Source organism: Balaenoptera musculus, chromosome X, assembly GCF_009873245.2.
Source record: "Balaenoptera musculus isolate JJ_BM4_2016_0621 chromosome X, mBalMus1.pri.v3, whole genome shotgun sequence".
Classification (NCBI taxonomy): domain Eukaryota; kingdom Metazoa; phylum Chordata; class Mammalia; order Artiodactyla; family Balaenopteridae; genus Balaenoptera; species Balaenoptera musculus.
Genome location: NC_045806.1, coordinates 120,868,122 through 120,888,711, shown reverse-complemented (window position 1 = coordinate 120,888,711; position 20,590 = coordinate 120,868,122). Strand labels below are relative to the sequence as shown.

General features: G+C 42.0%; 2 protein-coding genes across 5 annotated transcripts; one reads left to right on the top strand and one right to left on the bottom strand.

Moving 5' to 3' along the window:
• Nucleotides 1–6,467: 6,467 nt before the first annotated feature.
• Nucleotides 6,468–8,717, bottom strand: TCEAL1 (transcription elongation factor A like 1). Of its 4 annotated transcripts, none has more exons than XM_036840846.1 (3): nt 8,360–8,716; nt 7,885–7,952; nt 6,468–7,511 (listed from the first exon to the last, which is right to left on the bottom strand). In XM_036840846.1, the coding sequence occupies exons 2-3, from the start codon at nt 7,915–7,917 to the stop codon at nt 7,020–7,022; spliced, it is 525 nt and encodes a 174-aa protein (XP_036696741.1). In that variant the 5' UTR covers nt 7,918–7,952; nt 8,360–8,716; the 3' UTR covers nt 6,468–7,019. The 4 variants fall into 4 exon arrangements, with proteins under 4 accessions (XP_036696741.1, XP_036696739.1, XP_036696743.1 ...); XM_036840844.1 differs by having other exon boundaries at nt 8,389–8,716; XM_036840848.1 differs by lacking the exon at nt 7,885–7,952 and having other exon boundaries at nt 8,360–8,717.
• LOC118889138 (phosphorylated adapter RNA export protein) lies at nt 7,843–18,953 on the top strand. Its single transcript, XM_036840843.1, has 2 exons — nt 7,843–7,975; nt 16,745–18,953. Exon 2 carries the CDS (start codon nt 16,769–16,771, stop codon nt 17,951–17,953), a length of 1,185 nt encoding a protein of 394 aa, XP_036696738.1. The 5' UTR covers nt 7,843–7,975; nt 16,745–16,768; the 3' UTR covers nt 17,954–18,953.
• Nucleotides 18,954–20,590: the final 1,637 nt, after the last annotated feature.

Sequence of the window (20,590 nt, the reverse complement as noted above, 5' to 3'; positions counted from 1 at the left end):
ATTTATTTATTTTTAACATCTTTATTGGAGTATAATTGCTTTACAATGGTGTGTTAGTTTCTGCTTTATAACAAAGTGAATCAGCTATACATATACATATATCCCCATATCTCCTCCCTCTTGCGTCTTCCTCCCACCCTCCCTATCCTACTCCTCTAGGTGGTCACAAAGCACCGAGCTGATCTCCCTAGCACCTCCATTTTTTAACATACATCCCATGAAGAAGCACATAACTCAGATATGCCTGCACAGAACGCTAATTACCTAACCTTTTCCCTACCTCCAATCACCTTTCCCCATGCCTAAGACCACCCTGCTTCTTTATCCCATAAATATCTCAAGCCCCTCGACATTGGGAAGGTAGATCTGAGACTTGTTCTCCTGTCTCCTCACATGGCTGCCTTGTGAATAATCTTGTCCTCTGCTATAAAACCTCAGCATTTCATCATTTGTCTTGCTGAACATCAGGCAAACGAACCCGGTTCAGTAACAGTAACCGCCCGAGACTGCCCCCACCCCCACCAACATCTTTTGTCTTTAGCTGAAGATAGTATTTAAGGTGATGGCTTGGGCCATTTGGGGGAGCTACTCAGTTTTCCTGGGTATCTCCTATTTATACAGGAGGTATACATGGTATTAAACTTCTGCTTGTTTTTCTCCTGTTAATCTGTCTTTTATTAACAGCAGATCTCAGCCAAGGCCTTAGAAGGGTAGAGTGAATTATTTTTCTTCCCCTACACAGTTAAAGCCTTGTTAATATAACCAATGTTTCTAACTGTGTCCTGTTACAAGAACGGATTCTTATTGAACCAATGCGAATAACTACATTGCCATGAAAACTACCCAGTAAGTTTCCGAACTCTGGAGGGATCAGACAGGGAGAAAAAGTAATTGTTTCACCTTTGTTCATAAGGGTATACTTTACCAACTAGCTGTAAATCATAGATAGCTTAAGAGAAAATAAAAAGAGGTTTCCTTAACTTTGGCAAACAAAACATTAGAGAACCAAGATGTTTCAAAGTCATAAAAAATTATAATCATCCTCGTTAGTTGATTCAATCCCACGTAAATTAACTCTTGTTGATCTTGATCTTTTGTTAGCAGTCTTATGAATCCAGTTGTGTTTTTTTTTTCACACACACACTGTATTTTATTTTTAAGAGAGAAATAAACTGACACCAAGCATTGTAAATGGATGACCACAACAAAAGCAACAATGATTGCAATTACCAAACACGAAACACACTCATACTATGTCATAATATTGACAATGAATCCAGTTTTTTCATTAGAGTTCTATAGATTCTTACCCAGTTCAGTGGTATGATGTGAAAGTTATCAGAAATCTGTACTTCTCAGAGTCCTTTTCATGAATCTCCTTGAAGTTGAAGCACTTTTTGCAAAATCATCAGAATAAAACAGTAACTATCTATAAATGACAAGAGACTTTAAAATGGCCATCGTTAAAGATCTGATGAGAGTACATTATAATGCAATTGATAAGGAAATTCGGTTATTTCTGTGACACAATATTTTAAGATAATAACTAGCATTATGACTGATAACATTATACCCGGACATATCAGAAGTCTAGAATTTTCATGCAATTTCTGGAACACTTATATTAATAACATATACAAATATAACCCAAAGAAAGTTTAAAATATCAAATAAGCCTAATTAGTTTAATATCTCATTTTTTTTAAAGGAGAGAGAACAAATCTTTTGAGATTTTCCGGGGCCCTTTTGGAAAATTCCAAAATTAGTTTGAGGTCAAAAAGACTTCATTTAGAATTTGATTTTGGGAAGTTAGTCAAAAATAAGAACGTGGACGCTTGACTAAAAAGGATCACAGATCATTATGAAGCTACTTAATTTCCATCTAACCAAAGTGAAAAATGATTTTAAAGGCAAATATTGAGAAGACTTGGTTTTAAGTAATCAAAGACCTGATGATAAAGACAATATGAAGCATAGAAAACTACCTTGGTAAGACACAAAATCTTTGCTTTCTAGGCAGATTATTTAAAAGGTAAAGAAAAACCTTTCACAATCTCTTATCATGAGCAGACTAATAGTCCATAAAACTTTTTCCTTATACCAGGGAAAAAGAAAATTAAGTTTCAGTTTTACATAAGTACACTATTGATACTAAAGCTTATTTTTTTAAAACCCTTATAATAAATTCATTCAATTTTAGCCAGCTTAACTACACAAGGTAAGATTATCTTCTTCATCAAGCGGTGTGGTTGATAGAATGAATACCCATATGAATGTCATGGCACGTGTACAAGGAAAAATAAAGGACTAAATAAAATATATGCTATATAAGATATAAATACAAATATACATATGAATACATAAAAGTATTTAAATGTATAATATATAAATATATAAAGTAATATACATATATACTATATAAAAAGTAAATTGATGAGTATATAAAAGGAGATATATATACACACAATGTAAGTACATGCATGTTAATATTAGTTATTTTCTCTGGGTAGAGAAACTATAAGTAATTCATATCTTCTTTTATACTTGTCTACATTTGCAGATATTTTCTAGTAGAAACATGTAACTTCCATAATCAGAGAAAAAGTGAAAATAGTATAAGATCACTCAGTTTAAACACACACACTTGCACAAACACACTTATCTTGACTTGAGACAGGGAAAAACCATCTAACTATAGGTTGCTTCTTGTGCCACCTCACCCCCAGGAAGAGGCTGATACTGTGTCAGTCCAGTGTGAGTCAGGATTGAGGTCTTCTCCCCTATCACCCAATAGTTTCTCTCCTTCCCTCTCTCGTTAGCTGTTTTCTGCTCGCAGTCTGGCTATGGCCACCAGATGGCGCGCTTACCTCTAGTTTCTAAATACTCTTCAAAACGTATTATCTTGGTAGAGGTCTAAAGAAAAAGTTCATTTTTCACACACAGACTATGATTCAGTGAATTCAGTAGAATCGCACTTCTGTTTGAAAAATATATATTTATAGGAAAGGACAGAAGGATATACAATTGGATTCTTGCTTACTATGCACCAGGTACCACCAACCAAAATCCGTATTTCCATGCCAATCTCTTTTCCGAATTCTAGACACATATATAACTGCCTACTGGACAGTTCTACCTGGAAAAAGATAATAGTGTGGAAGCTCACCCAAATGCACAAACCAACAAGGATACCATACTTAGCAAGTCTAAATCAATTATTCCCTAAGCCCCAGAAAGCTACAATCTAAATTGGAGGCAGTGTGGCACAGTGGGGAGAACACAGAACTTGATTCAGACAAATCTGAGTTAGAACACAGGGTCTACTTCTTATTTATCTGTATAATCTTCCTCATTTGTAACAATAATTGAGTTTATATTTCTGAATGGGAGAGGGAGGAGTCCCTGGGCATTTTGCAAGGGCCCTGGACCCAATCCCTCTACCCTGCCTCACCAGAGGGGCTCCCACTCCCAGGCACTGTCTCCCAAGGGCTTGGGCATCCTGCTTAGCAGACAGCTCTCTCCAGGGTCCTGGACCCTCAACGCTTTCTGCTCTGGAGTTGGCCAGGCAAGTAGCTTCTTGGACACGTGATGGGGATATCAGCCTTCTGTGTGGGCAGGGAAGTGGTGAGGGGGCCAGAGAACCAGGCTCTGGATGCTGCTGACCCTCCACCATCAACGCCTCCAAAACATCTTCACACCAATCCACAGCCTGACTGCCCTGACCTCCAAGTCGTGGGCTAGGCCTGCAGTGCATAGGGGTGTTCACACAGGAGGTGCCACCCCTTTTCTCCTGAGCTGTGAGACCACGTGCCTTTGAAGCTCCCTTTACCTGGGGGCTCCCGTGCCTCTGGGCCTGGGCTGACGCAGACCTCAGGAGCGCCGCAGCAGGCACACACAGACCTAAAGTCACCGCAGAACCACTCCAACAGGCCAGGGCACATCTGAGGCCCTTCTGGGAAACTGAGCAACGTGAGTGGGAGAGGGATGGGTGAGGTCGTGTCTGAGGTCGAACCCCATTTCAGGGGGGCGACTTCACTGGACTCTGACAGAAGGGCCAGCCCCTTCTGCTTCAGCCCCAGGTTACCTGGTCAGGCCCAGCCAGGTCAGACATCTGTTTGCTCAAAGACTGTCCCGACCAGTGTTTCCACTTGGGAACCCTTGGGCTTTATCTCCTCCCCTATAAGAGGTTCCCCAAAAGAGACAGGGAAAAGGAAAGAGAGGCAAAGCGCTCTGACCTGCAATGGGACAGTCAGACCACCCTGGAGAGGGGTGTGCCTTGGGGGCGCCTTTCCACATCCTGCCCCAGCACCAACCCTCAGTGCCAGGGGGCTGGATTCATTCCATCCTATAAAGCTGGCAAGTGAGTTGCTGGACCCTCATCACTCCAGCCAGAATCCAGCCCAATCAGCATCCATCAGGCTACCATAACCTTGAGGAATGGTCTGGAGACATGAAGATCCCCCCCTAATGGCATCACACAGTGAAAAAATTAAAAGCAAAATTAAGGGCACAGGACTGGCTTACCATTTTGAGATCTGATTACCAAAGGAGAACTTTGAATTTATTTCTGATGTACCTTACTCATATTGTAAGGAAGTAATGCAAGGCATTACATAATGTCAACCATAGAAAATACATCTTGCTGTTTTGTCATCTCTCTTAGGTTTTTATTCTGTGTATGGTCTTGCTTTGTTGCAAAAAAAATCTAAATTTTATGTAGTAAGGTTGATGAGGTTGTTTTTAATTCCTTATTTAAATATATGGTTGGACAAGCCTTTCACCTCCTTAATTCTGATATAATCATCTGTAGTTTCTTCTATTTATGTCATAGTTTATTCTTACTAAAACCAGGAGTATATTGTATATAGATAGCAGTGTCTCTCCACCTTGTGTGCTCATATACAGGAAAGCAGATTTAGTGGGTCTGGGGTAGAGCCCAGGTCTCTGCTTACTTTATAGGAGAAACACTGATACCTGAAATATTTGAATAATTTTAATGTTGAATTTGGGGAAAGAATCCCTCCCCCTAACGTGATCCCTTTGGAATTGCAATTCATGCTTTCTAGAGATGTGAACACACTGAAGCTAACATAGTCCATCAGACAGACTGGGTTCAGGACTGGGTCATAACTCAAAAATTATTAGCCACTATCTGTGTTTCTAGAATTAACATGATCAATAAAATAAAATCTTAGAAATCATAATATCTGATACAGACACATATATGTATATGCATATATATAGTACTTTAATTACTTACAAATGTAAGATTTTTAAAAAGCAGTTTAACAGAAATCATAACACCTGATACAGACACACACACACACACACACACACACACATATATATAGTGCTTTAATGACTTTTGCATGTTTCTTGTTGATGTGGGGTGGGGCAGAAGGGAAATGTCCTAGTTTGAGCTTGCCTTTTTTTTTTTTTAATATTTGTTTATTTTGGCTGCGCCAGGTGTTAGTTGCCGCACACAGGATCTTTAGTTGTGGCATGTGTGCGGGATCTAGTTCCCCAACCAGGGTTCGAACCCAGGCCCCCTGCATTGGGAGCAAGGAGTCTTACCCAGTGGACCACCAGGGAAGTCCCTGAGCTTAGGTCTTAATTTCCTCTGTAACTTATACATAGAGTAAGTCAGATGAATTGGTAAGGCAAGCCTGCCAAAAGCCCCTGGGAGAGAACTCACCCTAAGGCAAGTGTTGGGCAATTAAAACCGTAGTTATCCTTGGAGATTATGTGGGAGGGGGTTCCAATTCTGAGCACAAAGCATTGTGTCTGGCTTACATATTCATCTCCGAGCCCAGGTCCCAGTGAACTCATGTTTGTGCCCAATGGAGAAAAGGGAAGCTTTTGGGGAAAAAAATAAATAGGAAAGACTATTCTGCTAAGAATTCTTTAAGACATAGAGGTCTAAGCAGCACTGGGATGGTATCCACCTGGACAGCTGTAATATTAAAGCTAGAGGAGGGGCATCCTTCATATATATGTTAAGTGACACAGTTCAGCTTTGGCCCAGCAGGGACTCCAGAGCAATGAGTAAAGCTTTGCACCTGGAGGACTCTGGCACCTCAGCTGTGATGGGGGCCATGGAAGGAGCAGGACCCAGGAGAAGGGGCAGCTGTACCCAGCAGACATGGCGGTATCTAAGGGAAGAGAATAGCAGGACAGGAATAGAATGTGGCACTCACCCAGAATTGCACAGGATTTGTGAGTGCAAACGAGACCTCCTTTGGGTACTATCTCCAGTATCTGAAGGGAATCTATAGGGGATGGGGTCCAGCATGTGCAAGTTGGGGGAAAAAATACAACTCACATGACCTTTACCTCATTTGGTTCCACAGCAGCCCTGTAAATTGTCCTATTCCTATTTAAATGGGAAAAGAGTGACCCTTAAACAAATATGAGTACAGTACCTGGTTTACATTTCTGCCTAAGAGATTCAGAAAAAAAACATCGGATTTAAGTTCTGTCAAGCATTTATTAAGTGCCACATTATCTTTATAAGTTGATTGACATTATTTTTAAATTGCTTTACAATTTTTCCATTATATTGGGGTTTTTTTTGCAACACATGTAAAATGTGTTCATCTTGAAAAAATGAGAAATTCAGATGCAGCAAAAATGAAAAACAAACAAATCACCTGTTATCCTACCACAGATAGCCACTGTTAAGCCTTTGAAGTATATACTTTCAGTTTTTTCTTTGCATATTAATATATAAATATACATTTTTTACAAAAATGAGATACTACATATACTTTTTGAAAATTGCTTTTTTCACTTCACAATATATAATGTACATCTTTCCATGCAAATAGAGAAGACTGACGATTGAAAGAGGGGGACTTGCAGATGGGGGGGCAATTTTATGCCAGTTACAAGCAAAACACCTCAGATAAAGCCACGCAAAGTTAAGATTAGGAAGACGGGGTAAGGTATATGAGAAAAAGCAAACAAAGGTCAGGTGATAATACTCATACCAGGCAAAACAGAATTAAAGGCCGAACACATTAAATAGGATAAGGACGGTTCCGCCTTGCCTTCCAATGCATGATCATCAATTTGTTTCGTACTCGCTTCATCTCTTCCATCTCCTCTGCTACCTTTATCATCTCCTCATTGCTTAAATTTCTGCCGTGTATGTCCCCTCTAAATTGCGGGCGGGAGCGAGCCAGCCTTTCTTTAAAGCTTCCCTCTTCTAGCTTATGTTTGCCCACTCCGCAAGGAGGCTGCTCCATGGGAGGGCGCTCCTCAAAAAGGTCCTTCCTAGACAGGCATTCCTGAGGAGGGCGCTCCTCGGACACAAGCATCTCGGGAAGGAGCTCAGGAAGGAGTTCCTCAGGAAAGAACTCCTCCTCCGAGGATTGCTCCTCCGAAGACGGCTCCTCCGGAGACGACTTTTCGGGAGAGTGTTCCACAGGAGGCCGCTCCTCATCCGCCTTGGGCGAGCTCTGTGGCTGCTCCTCAGGCTCTTGGCAGGCTTTTTCCATGTCCAGGATGGTCTTTTTTAAGCACGGTTATTCACAGGAGACAGGAAAGGCAGAGGCGAGTCAGAATACTCGCTGTCTGGACCAAAACCCCGCCCATGGGTTCCAATACCTGCCTCTTCCCGAGTCTGGGCCCGGGTACTCGAACCTACGCTAGCCGAGGGGCTCTTCGGCCCCCGGGACCCCGCCGCGTCTGGTCGTTCCCCCCCCCCCCACGCACCTTGTCACCCCCTCCTTCCGAAAGCCCACCATTTTCCCGGCAGGCCTTGCCACAGAGGCCTCTCCCGCTGGGGCCGGGGCGGGGCGGGCTGGCAGTGCCGCGGACCCGGCTCCCTCCAGCGCCCTCCCTCTCACCCCATCCCGGCCCGCTGTCCAACCCTTCCCCGACCTGGACCTCTCCCGGCGGCTGGCTCCTAGGCATCCTCTCCTCCAGGTGCCCCGCTGTGACCTGCGGAGCTGCAGACAGACGCCAAGACAGGGTAGGGGGCGGGGAGAGGGGATGAGGGAAGGACTGGCTCTCACGTCCCTTTTACAGGCACCAGCTGCCTCCCCCCGTGTTCTCCTCCCCCCCCCGCCCCATCTCAAAGCTCCGTTCTCCCCCTGACCCCCGCTAACCCCGCAATGCTCGCCATTTTATTCCAGGCGGGAAGTGAAAGCGAAGGACTACTTAGAAGCTGTTTCTAAGTGTCCGTGTTTCCTTCCCGTGGGGAGCCCACTCATCTCCCCACCCCACCCCCTAGACCACCATTTTCTGCACCGAAATATGGGCGCGGGGGCGGGGCGGGGCGGGGCTGGGCACGGGGGCAGGCCTGAACTCTGTGCCATCCCAATCCCAGGGGTTACTGGGCAGCACCGACACTTACACCGATTTAAGAGGGCGGAGGGGACTTACTTCCTTCTGTTTTTCCCCTCGACCAAAGGGCAATAGGAAGATGGTGTCTGGACAGGGAAAAAGGGCCAGGACGAGAGGGACTTGGGCAGACACAGGCTCTGGTCACGTGATGGCCGCGCGTCACCGCCAAGCTCAGATCCCCAGTTACCACTTTGACCGGCGGCGGTGGTGCCGCAAGCAGCCGATGTTTCCTGACCCCCTAACACACCAGACATCGTCGTCACTCACCTCTGTGTTTATATTTGCCTTTTCCTGGTTACTAGAGGCGGTCAGCATCCAGTCTTGAGGGTTATTGCCTCTTTCTCTCTGCCTCTTCCCCTGATAACACCTCTCTCCCTCATTCTCCTGTCATCAGCTACCAAGGCCCATTATTTCCCCTACAGTTCAGATCCTGTACTGAAATTTGACTGTTTCTCCTTAATGAGTCACTATCATATGCCACCTCTTCCAGGTTTAATCCACATCCATAACTCCATCATGTCCGTTTAGGCTCTATCAGCATAGTTTTAATCTCTTGTTACTTTCATGGGAGATAAACTTTCACTTTTCCATGACTTCAGGATTTTTTTTTTGAGTCTCCAGACCTAAATTACAAATAGAAGCTCCAGTCTAAATTGGTAATCATTCAGTTCTAGAGCTCTAGAAAGAGTAAAGTTTGTGAAGTATCAATACATAAATCTAAAAAGACTGAGTACTTTGATTTTCATAAATCAAAATACACATTTGTGCATCTATGTACAAATAATTTGAAAACTTATTTATTATCTGAAATGGGAGCACTTTTGGTGGAGAGCATGGCATTATTATATATATGTATGTATGTATGTATTTATATTACATATGTACCATATATATACTATTGAGTAATTATTATTTATAATAGAAGAAATAGATTTTGCTGGGGGTCTAAATCTTTAACCAGCAACCTACTGGTGTTGCTGGTTGAGGAAATTTATATCAATTCATTAACTCTGCAAATATTTGGGTCCTAGGACTGCTATACCCAAAAAGATAGATTCAGCACAGAGGACATTCATATTAAACTATGTAATAATTCTTTGGAACACACACAAAGTAGCAGGATTAAAATCATGCTAACACAGTTGTTCTTACAAGCATGTACTTTTGGATCTAATGGTGTTTTATGATCTTCAACTTCATGCCTGCATCTCACATCAGCCTGGATGCTACTTTGTCATGCAGATTGCCTTTCTTCCAGAGAGCAGACTATACCTCTCCTTATAATTTACACTTTCAGGGTAGGTGGCCATCAGATCTGTGAGGATCCTGGGCTGTCTAGTAAGTTTCCAAACAGAAATTCATACGTGGAATTTCCCATTTTAAGAGCTTTTGGTCACTTTTCTCCAACATCTAGTTTACTTTGTGTTGAGATAGCAGCATGACAGATAGATATTAGTTCACCTTTATATATTTTCCATAACTGTTTTACCTTTCAATTCTTCAATGATATGTGTCTTTTAAACCAAGTTTCACTATACCTTCTTTATTCTTTTCACCAAGGGTTGGCTTTATCATTTGTATGGTTTCTTTCCAAGAGGAGCCCCATTTATTCATTCTTCATTTTTATCCTTTTTTTCTCACATCCTGTGATGGAGAACTCACTACCTTAAGAGATACTCCAGTGAAATTTCAGACAGTTCTAATCATTCAGTGTTTTCTTTTCCCCCTTTGAGCTGAAATCCGCCTCCCTGTAGTTTATGCACATTGGTCCTGGTTCTGCCCTCTGGAGTGTTACAAAACAAGTGTAAAATAACAAAAGTGCCTTTTACCCTTGACAACCTGACACTGCCAAAGTTAATGTTCTGGTTCTTTCCCCTGCCCATCTGTGAGATACACTGGGCAATATATTTGACCTTTCTGTGACTCTACTTCCCATCTGCAAAATTGGAGGCAAAATAGTACCTACCTCATAGGATTGGTAAGAAGAATAAATGAGTCAGTATGTGTAAAGGACCTGGAGTAGTGCTAGTAACAGTAATAATAGTATGACAGTACTAGTAATACTACTAATTATCATTCTTTTATTATTAACATTAATTGAGCCCGTGTGCCAGGCATTGCACTAAGCACTATCTCATATACTATCTCATTTAATCCTTCAACAGTTATGCTCTCACCAAGACTGTTTTTTTTAGGTTTAACCTCACCAGTTGTTTCAGCTCCTTCTGACGTGATATATTTGTTCACAGTCACTCACCATCCTACATGCTCCTGAATTTGTAAATGTCTGAAAACACTGAATATTCTTCCTGGTGTAGCATGGAGTGATCTTACCACACCCTTCATTCTAGAATAGCCACGATACATCTACAGATGCATCCTAAGATGTAGTAGATTTTGTGGATGCCATATAACACAGTTGAATCCACTTTAAGTTGCAGTCAACTGAGATCCCCAAATCCCTGTTAATGTACTTCTGTAAATCAGTTTACTTTTAAGCCAAGTGCAGAAGCTTGTATTTTTCTGGGTTAAATGTTGTCTGTTAGATTCACTCCCTCATTCTTTGTATTCAGATTCTGTCATTCAGTACATTAGCTACAAAATATTAATTTACAGCACACCATTAGTACTAAATGGGATGATAAATTCAGCAAGCTCAGGAAAGATCTAGAGGAGATCTTCAGCAAAGAGCTCTGACTCCAAATGAAAAAATTCCTTTTCCCTGTGGGTGTGGCAGCCAGGAGTACGCTCTGCCAGGCCAGCTCCCCTCCTTTCCTTTCTCAGGGTGGAATTACCTTCTGCTGCTGCTGATAGAAGACATAGTTGCCTCTGAAAGCTCCCAAACCAGTATAAATTAACCCTTGATGAGCACTTGGTAAACATGGGGGGCAGACAAGGGAGGTATGAGGAACTAGAACCGGAAAGAAGGAATGAAGACAGTATCTTCGTATTGGCTCTAAGTCTCTGCCTGACAATAGCTGATTTGAGATTCCCTTGAGAGAAAGGGCTCTCAAGAGAGCATAAGGTGAAGGGGGTTCTGCCACGGTGACAACCATTTGGTACAAAGGGAATGTGGTCTGCTACTTGGCTGCATGTGGGGGGAGGGAGGGTGGTGACGATGAAATAATCCTTCCCATGGATTTGATTTGATACTGCTGATTTAGGGTTCTTTGAGGGTTTAAGTCTAAGGAACTCCATTTTAAAAGTGAGGTACCTAAAGCTCTGAGAGGTTACAAATTGTTGGCATGGAGACAGATGATAGTAAGTAGCAGACATGGGATCTAAACCCTGGCAATGTGGCATGAGAGACTGAAACTGTAACCACTTTGTAAAACTGCTGCAGGGCAGTGGGCTCCAGCCATGCTTACAAGCAGCCAGGGTGGGCAGCACAGGCCTTTTCAGGGAACAGGAGCTGAAGGTCCCAGAAGGCAGGCAGGGCAGCCATGCAGGCAAAGGGGGAAGGCAGTCAGCCCTGGCAGCTGCTGCCATGACAACGGTCTTCAGGGGTGTGGCCTTTCTCTGGGGGATCTGAGGAAGCCCAGGGTGGGTTTCTGGTTCAGGGATTCCTGCTCCCTGGTGAGGCTGTACTTCTGTGGCAGATACAGAGTCCCCCTGCCCTCTGAGTGCCTCTCCAGCACAGACCCCATGGAGGTCTGGTTTCCCTTTGCAGGGCCCGTCTGTCTGGACTTGGAGTTGAGGAGTTCTGCCCTCTCCAGCCCAGAGGTTCCCCCTGCTGCTGCTGCCTCTGCATTCTTTCCTAATGACACCCATGGCAGTACTTTGGTCTCAAGACTTGCTGCCTGGGACTGCAGCAGGCTCTGTCCAGCCTGGGGCTCTCAGGCTCACCTCCCCCACCCCCGCCCTGGGGGAAATAGCCAAGTGGGAAATGCAATGACAAGAGCCCCTCTTTTCTGCTTCTGGCCTCATCCTAACTGAGCCTAGACAGACAGACAGACAGACACACACACACACACACACACACACACAAATTACACACACACCGTGCATATGCCCAGAGAAACAAGCAAGGGACTCTGAAGAAAGGTGGGGTGGCAACTCAGGCTGCTGGGAAACACTCAGGGACAGGGAAGGCTGGTCCAGACCTGAGCTGAAGGGAGGCAATACCTGGCTCTGGGCTGGGCAGGACTCAGGCTGTCACTGGCTGGAGGGCTCTGGAGGCTGGGAACCTTCTACCCCTCTCCATGCCTCTCTTTGTGTCCTCCTCCTTCTCCCTAAAAGGTGGGGTCAGGGGCTGTGGTGAACGAAGTCCCTTGCAGCTCTAGGATGCTCTGACTCCACACTGCCCACCGCGGTGAGGTGAGAAGGGGCTTCTCTTAGGAACACCATTTGGCCTGAGTGGGGGCCTCTCCAGACAGGCTGCTGCTGCCTTTCCCAGAATCCAGCTGAGCTCAGAGCACAGAACTCTTGCCTCCTGGGCCAGAGCATACTCACAGCCTTACTCACTCTTGGCCTCAGGGACTCTCAAAAGGGTCCAAAACAACTCTAGTCTGAAGTCTGGGTGACAGAGCTAGGGACAGAGGCAGGGTAGGCTACATAATTTGCGAGGCCCAGTGTAAAATGACAATGCAAAGCCCTTTGTTCAAAAAGCAAGGAAAAAAGTGCTGTTTAAAGGTACTAACATATAAAGCTTTTCTTTTTTCTGTGGTCTCTCTTTTGACTTTTTTTTTTAGTAGACTTCATTTTTTAGAACAGTTTTTGATTTACAAAGAAACTGAGAAGATACTATAGAGGATTCCCATGTACTCCGTACCCAGGAGCATCTTATACATTAGTATGGTACATTTGTTGTAGTTAATGAACCAGTATTGACACACTGTCATTAACTAAAGTCTACTTTATTCAAATTTCCTTTTTTTTAGGTAATGCCCTTTTTCTACTCCTGGATTCTATCCAGAATACCACATATTTTTAGTTGTCATTTCTCCTTAGGCTCCTCTTGGCTGTGACAGTTTCTCAGACTTTTACTGATTTTGATTATCTTTATAATTATGAGTACTAGGCAGGTATTTGTAGAATGCCTGTCCACTGAGATTTGTCTGGTGTTTTTCTCTTTTTTTTTTTTTTTTAAAGTATTTGTTTATTTATTTATTTATGGCTGTGTTGGGTCTTCGTTTCTGTGCGAGGGCTTTCTCTAGTTGCGGCAAGCGGGGGCCACTCTTCATCGCGGTGCGCGGGCCTCTCACTATCGGTGTTTTTCTCTTTGTTAAACTGGGGTTATGGGTGTGGGGAAAGAAGATCACAGGATAAAGTGCCATTTCATCACATCATATCACGGCTGCATGCTATCAATGTGATTTATGACCACTGATGTTGACCTTGACATGGTGCTTCCTACTTATTATTTAATGTTGTTCTAAGTAAAGGACAGTTGAAAATTTTAACTATTAACATAAATGATATAGTCCATCTTTATATTGTACAATGTCAGTTTTAAATGCAAATATAAGAGCATTTGACTCATATGCAGAATCACCAAAATTGCGTAATTCATATTTTGTATATGTATTCACTTCTTACCAGAATAGTGGATTGCTGCACAAAACTGACTCAACTGTTTTTATTTTACTTCTTGGTACGTGCACACATGCACATTCTGCACACATAGAATGGAACTGGAACTGTGGGTTGTTCTATCTTTTCTTCTTTGTCATCATTTTCAACAGTAAGTGGTTGGCAAATACAAGGAAGTAACACATGTCAATAAGGATATGATTGGGTTTCGTGGTCATTTGTGGTTCTTGGAATGTGACTGTGTGTTGGAAGTAAGTTTTTTTTTTTAATATTTATTTTTGGCTGCATCAGGTCTCAGTTGCGGCACATGGGATCTTCGTTGCAGCGCACAGGCTTCTCTCTAGTTGTGGCATGCGGGCTCAGTAGTTGTGGCGTGCAGGCTCCAGAGCATGTGGGCTCTGTAGTTGTGGCACGTGGGTTCTCCACTTGTGGCCCGCGTGCTCAGTAGTTGTGGTGCACAAGCTTAGTTGCCCTGTGGCATGTGGGATCTTAGTTCCCCAACCAGGGATCGAATTTGCATCCCCTTCATTGGAAGGCAGATTCTCAACCACTGGACCACCAGGGAAGTCCCTGGAAGTAAGTTCTGAGTGGAACCAAAAAGGTGGCCTCTCCTGGCTATCAGCAATCATAGAAGTAAGGAGAGCACCCATTCATCAAGGGTCCACTTGAATTTGGTGCTCATGGGACATGGGGAATGCAACATGCAAACCGGACAGCAAGAATGGCAGACACACATACTGTGTATCTTCACTCCCATCCTTTTGCCAATGCTATGCTGTCTTGGTTACTACAGCTTTATAGGAAGGCTCAAAGTCAGTTATTGTCAGTCCTCTGATATTCTTTTTCAAGATTATTTTGACTGCTACAGATTCTGTGCATTTCCTTACAGATTTTAGGATCAGCCTGTAGATTTTCACACACAAATAAAAGCCCACTGGGATCTTAATTGGAATTTTACTGAGTATTCAGATCTGGGGAGAATTGCCACTTTGACAGTATTGAGTCCTCTGATACATGAACATGGTATACTTTGTCATTTTTCAGGTCTTCCATGATTACTCACAGCAATATACTGTAGTTTTCAGTGTATAAGTCTTCAGGTATTTCCTAAAATTTATCGCTATTCACTCATTTTTTTTTTATTCACTCATTTTGATGCCATTGCAAATGGCATTTAAGTTTTTCATTTTCTAATTGTTTATTTCTAGTACATAAGATATATACTTGATTTTTGTTTTTTGTTTTTTGTTGTTGTTGTTGTTTTTTAACATCTTTATTGGAGTATAATTGCTTTACAATGGTGTGTTAGTTTCTGCTTTATAACAAAGTGAATCAGCTATACATATATAGCTGATTACGTATATCCCCATATCTCTTCCCTCTTGCATCTCCCTCCCTCCCACCCTCCCTACCCCACCCCTCTAGGTGGTCACAAAGCACCGAGCTGATCTCCCTGTGCTATGCAGCTGCTTCTCACTAGCATCTATTTTACATTTGGTAGTGTATATATGTCCATGCCACTCTCTCACTTTGTCCCAGATTACCCTTCCCCCTCCCCATGTCCTCAAGTCCATTCTCTACGTTTGCATCTTTATTCCTGTCCTGCCCCTAGGTTCTTCAGAACCTTTTTTTTTTTTTTAGATTCCATATATATGTGATAGCATACGGTATTTGTTTTTCTCTTTCTGACTTACTTCACTCTGTATGACAGTCTCTAGGTCCATCCACCTCACTACTAATAACTCAATTTTGTTTCTTTTTATGGCTGAGTAATATTCCATTGTATATATGTGCCACATCTTCTTTATCCATTCATCGGTCGATGGACACTTAGGTTGCTTCCATGTCCTGGCTATTGTAAATAGAGCTGCAATGAACATTGTGGTACATGACTTTTTGAATTATGGTTTTCTCAGGGTATATGCCCAGTAGTGGGATTGCTGTGTTGTATGGTAGTTCTATTTTTAGTTTTTAAAGGAACCTCCATACTGTTCTCCATAGTGGCTGTATCATATACTTGATTTTTTTTTATACATTTATTTATTTTATTTTTGGCTGCATTGTGTCTTCGCCGCTGCGCGCGGGCTTTCTCTAGTTGCGGCGAGCAGGGACTACTCTTTGTTGCGGTGCACGGGTTTCTCACTGCGGTGGCCTCTCCTGTTGCGGAGCATGGGCTCCAGGCATGCGGGCCTCAGCAGTTGCGGCACGTGGGCTCAGCAGTTGTGGCTCGTGGGCTCCGGAGTGCAGGCCCAGCAGCCGTAGTGTATGGGCTCAGCCGCTCCACGGCACGTGGGATCCCCCTGGACCAGGGCCCGAACCTGTGTCCCCCGCACTGGCAGGTGGACTCCCAACCACTGCACCACTAGGGAAGCCCCCATATACTTGATTTTTGTATAGTGACCTTTTATCCTGAGACCATGCTAAATTCACTTATTAGTTCTAATAACTTTGTATAGATTCTTAGGGCATTCTATGTACATGCTTGTAATATTCCTGCAAATAAAGAGAGTTATACTTCTTTTCCCATCTGCACACTTTTTTCCCCTTGCCTTACTGCACTAATTAAGATTTCCAGTACATTGTTGGATAGCAGTGGTGAGAACAGACATCCTTGAATTGTTCCTTTCATAGGAGGAACGTGTTCAGTCTTTCACTATTAAGTATGATGTCAGCTGTAGTTTTTTCATAGATGCCTTATTTCAGGCTGAGGAACTTCCTTTCTATTCATAATTTCCTAAGAAATTTTATCATAAGTGGGTACTGTCTTTTATCAAACGCCTTTTATGTATCTATTAAAATGGTTATAATTTTTCTCCTTTATCATGTTAGTATGATGAATTACATTGACTTTTTTTTTTTTAAGAGATTGGGGCCGCGCCGCGGGAAGATGGCGCAGGAGGCAGGCGACATGGAAGATGGGCAGCTTTCTGACTCGGATTCCGACATGACGGTGGCACCCAGCGACAGGCCGCTGCAGGTGCCGAAAGCACTAGGTGGGGACTGTGCAGTGAGGCCCTTCCAGAGTACTGCAACAATGTGTGCTCCAGTATCACATTATCGGACTGTTAAAAGTGTGGATTCAAGTGAGGAGAGTTTTTCAGATTCAGATGATGATAGCTCTCTCTGGAAACGCAAACGACAAAAATGTTTTAACACTCCTCCCAAACCAGAGCCTTTTCAGTTTGGCCAGAGCAGCCAGAAACCGCCTATTGCTGGAGGGAAGAAGGTTAACAACATATGGGGTGCTGTGCTGCAGGAACAGAGTCAAGATGCAGTGGCCACTGAACTTGGTATCTTGGGAATGGAGGGCACTATTGACAAAAGCAGGCAATCCGAGACGTACAATTATTTGCTTGCTAAGAAACTTAAGAGGGAATCCCAAGAGCATACAAAAGAATTAGACAAAGAGCTAGATGAATATATGCATGGCGGCAAAAAAACGGGATCAAAGGAGGAGGAAAACGGGCAAGGTCATCTCAAAAGGAAACGACCTGTCAAAGACAGACTAGGAGACAGACTAGAAATGAACTATAAAGGCCGATATGAGATCACAGAGGACGATTCTCAAGAGAAAGTGGCTGATGAAATTTCTTTCAGGTTGCAGGAACCAAAGAAAGATTTGATAGCCCGAGTAGTGAGGATAATTGGGAACAAAAAGGCAATTGAACTTCTGATGGAAACTGCTGAAGTTGAACAAAATGGTGGCCTTTTTATAATGAATGGTAGTCGAAGAAGAACACCAGGTGGAGTTTTCCTGAATCTCCTGAAGAACACTCCTAGTATCAGTGAGGAACAAATTAAGGACATTTTTTACATTGAAAATCAAAAGGAATATGAAAATAAAAAAGCTGCTAGGAAGAGAAGAACACAAGTGCTGGGAAAAAAGATGAAACAAGCTATTAAAAGCCTAAATTTTCAAGAAGATGATGATACATCACGAGAGACTTTCGCAAGTGACACAAATGAGGCCCTGGCCTCTCTTGATGAATCACAGGAAGGACACGGAGAATCAAAGTTGGATGTGGAGGAAGCCATTGAGGTTGATCATCCTCATGATTTGGACATCTTTTAGGACATTTTGAGAAATAAGCCTTTCTAAGATAACATTGTAATAAACCATTTCTACTGAGATTGCTTTATTTTACTTTGCACTGATAAACCCAAAAATCTGGAGAGAACTGTTGTCTTGTTGTAAATAAAATTGAATATGTGGGAGATGAATGCAATAAGAACATTTAAAACTTTCTCATGTCTGACAAACTACTTAAAAGTATATAGCAGAGGATTTAATTTCTCAATCTGTTGCATGTGCTAATCATTACTAGTTGATAATCAGTTTTGTCCAGGTCATATAACATGCCATTCAAAAGTTTGTTTTCTTTTTCTGATTTATCTTTGCAGTGATTTATGATTGGTTTCAAACATTCCATTAAAAGATCCTAAGACATAACTTGTTAAGCTATTACAAATGCATTCAAATTTAGTTTTTCTGTGCTCTAAGAACTCTTAAGCAGTTTTAATAATAGAGACTAAAAATAGGTTTATACTAGTGGCTCTTCCCACTTGTTTGTCCAGAAGTAAATAAACATCAGAAGCTTTTCAAAGAAGTATCTGTTCTTAACTTTAACTTTGTTTTTGACCTCTTATTAGTTACCTTGGTCATATATTAAATACTGAATATGATCCATACCTGCATAATTACCATGACATTTAAAAAATTCCCAGTGACAGCCTGCCTAAGACTGTTTTACCTTATGTTAAGGAAGTTAGGTATTAAAAATGTTTCATCTGCATGATGTTTAAAATTATTCATTTTTATTTAAGGAAATAAAGGTAGTGTACTTAAGATGTTCCAGGAGTTGACTACAGTTTACAAAATACATTAAGCAAAAATATGTAGGGAGCAATTATTAACAATTCTTTGCAGCAATGTACTTGAAGTCTTTCAGTAGTTTCTGAAATACATGATCATTGAAGTTGGAGCTAAGTATCTAAGCAGGGAAAGAAAAGGAAATGGTAATTGGTTACATTTTATTCATAAAGAATGCAAAAATAAAATTGGAGTTCTGGCAGTCCTTAAACCAAAAAAAAAAAAAAAAGAGATTGGAGTTTATTTATTTATTTATTTTTAGCTGTGTTGGGTCTTCATTTCTGTGCGAGGGCTTTCTCTAGTTGCGGCAAGCGGGGGCCGCTCTTCATCGTGGTGCGCGGGCCTCTCACCGTCGCGGCCTCTCTTGTTGCGGAACACAGGCTCCAGACGCGCAGGCTCAGTAGCTGTGGCTCACGGGCCTAGTTGCTCCGCGGCATGTGGGATCTTCCCAGACCAGGGCTCGAACCCGTGTCCCCTGCATTGGCAGGCAGATTCTCAACCACTGCACCACCAGGGAAGCCCTACATTGACTTTTGAGTGTTCAACCAACTTTTCATTCCTAGGGTAAACCTCACTTGGTCATGATATATTTATTATACTTCTTATATATAGATGGATTCAATTTCCCAAAATTTTTAAGAGAAATTTTGCTTTTATGCTCATGAGGTATATTGGTCTTAGATTTCTTGTAATGTTTTTGTTTAGTATCAGAGTAATTCTGGCCTCATTATATAAGAGGAGACCTGTTCCTCTGCTTTCTGAAACAGTCTATTTAAAATTGGTATTATTTCATCCGTGAATGTTCGATAGAATTCACTAGTGAAGACATCTGGGCCTGGAGTTTTCCTGGAAGGTTTTTAATAACAAATTAATTTTCTTTTATAGATAACAGATGGTGTCATGCTGGAGCTGGCTTGTACCAGCTAACGAGAGCTGATTGTTTTCATGTCTTAACAAATCTTCATTCAGTGATGTCGCTTTGATAACTTGAAATTGGCCATGGTTTACACCGTGGAAGTTAGATATGCTTATGAATTAGGGGCCTTATTTTCTTCTAGAGACATGATGGTTAAAAACCATTCTTCTGTTCAGGTTTTCAATTTATTTTTTGAGTGAGTTTGGCAATTTGTATCTTTCAGGGAATTTGACAATTTTATCTATGTTATTGAGTTTATTGATATAACGTTACTCATAATATTCCCATTACTATCCTTGAAATGTTTGGAGTATCTATAATGATGGCTTCTTTCGTTCTCTTTTTAAACAGTTTTATTGAGATATTGTTCACATATCATACAGTTTACCCATTGAAAGTACATTTCAGTGGTTCTTAGTATATTCTCAAATATCTGTAACCATCACCACAGTCAATATTAGAACATTTTCATCATCTAAGAACAAAAGCCCATACCCTTTAGCTATCACCCATCATTCCCCCTCATTCTCCCCAACCCAAGGAAACCACTCTTCTACTTCCTGTTTCTATGGATTTGCCTATTCTAGACTTTTCATATAAATAGAATCATGTAATATGTGTCTTTTGTGATTGACATCTTTCACTCAGCAAAATGATTTCAAGGTCCACAAATGTTTTAGCATGTATCAGTACTTTATTTTTTTATAGCCAAATAATACTCCATCATCTAGATATACCATATTTTAAAATCCATCCATCAGTTAATGGACATTTGGATTGTTTTCACCTTTTTTTTTTTTTTTTATAAATTTATTTATTTATTTATTTATTTATATTTGGCTGTGTTGGGTCTTCGTTTCTGTGTGAGGGCTTTCTCCAGTTGCGGCGAGCGGGGGCCTCTCTTCATCGCGGTGCGCGGGCCT

Coding starts and splice junctions, on each gene's coding strand:
- TCEAL1 (XM_036840846.1), bottom strand. CDS start 7,917: ATGCCTAGGAGCCAGCCGCCGGGAGAGGTCCAG. Junction 7,512..7,884: donor AGCCGCCGGGAGAGGTCCAG/GTCGGGGAAGGG, acceptor TGCTTAAAAAAG/ACCATCCTGGACATGGAAAA.
- LOC118889138 (XM_036840843.1), top strand. CDS start 16,769: ATGGCGCAGGAGGCAGGCGACATGGAAGATGGGCAGCTTTCTGACTCG.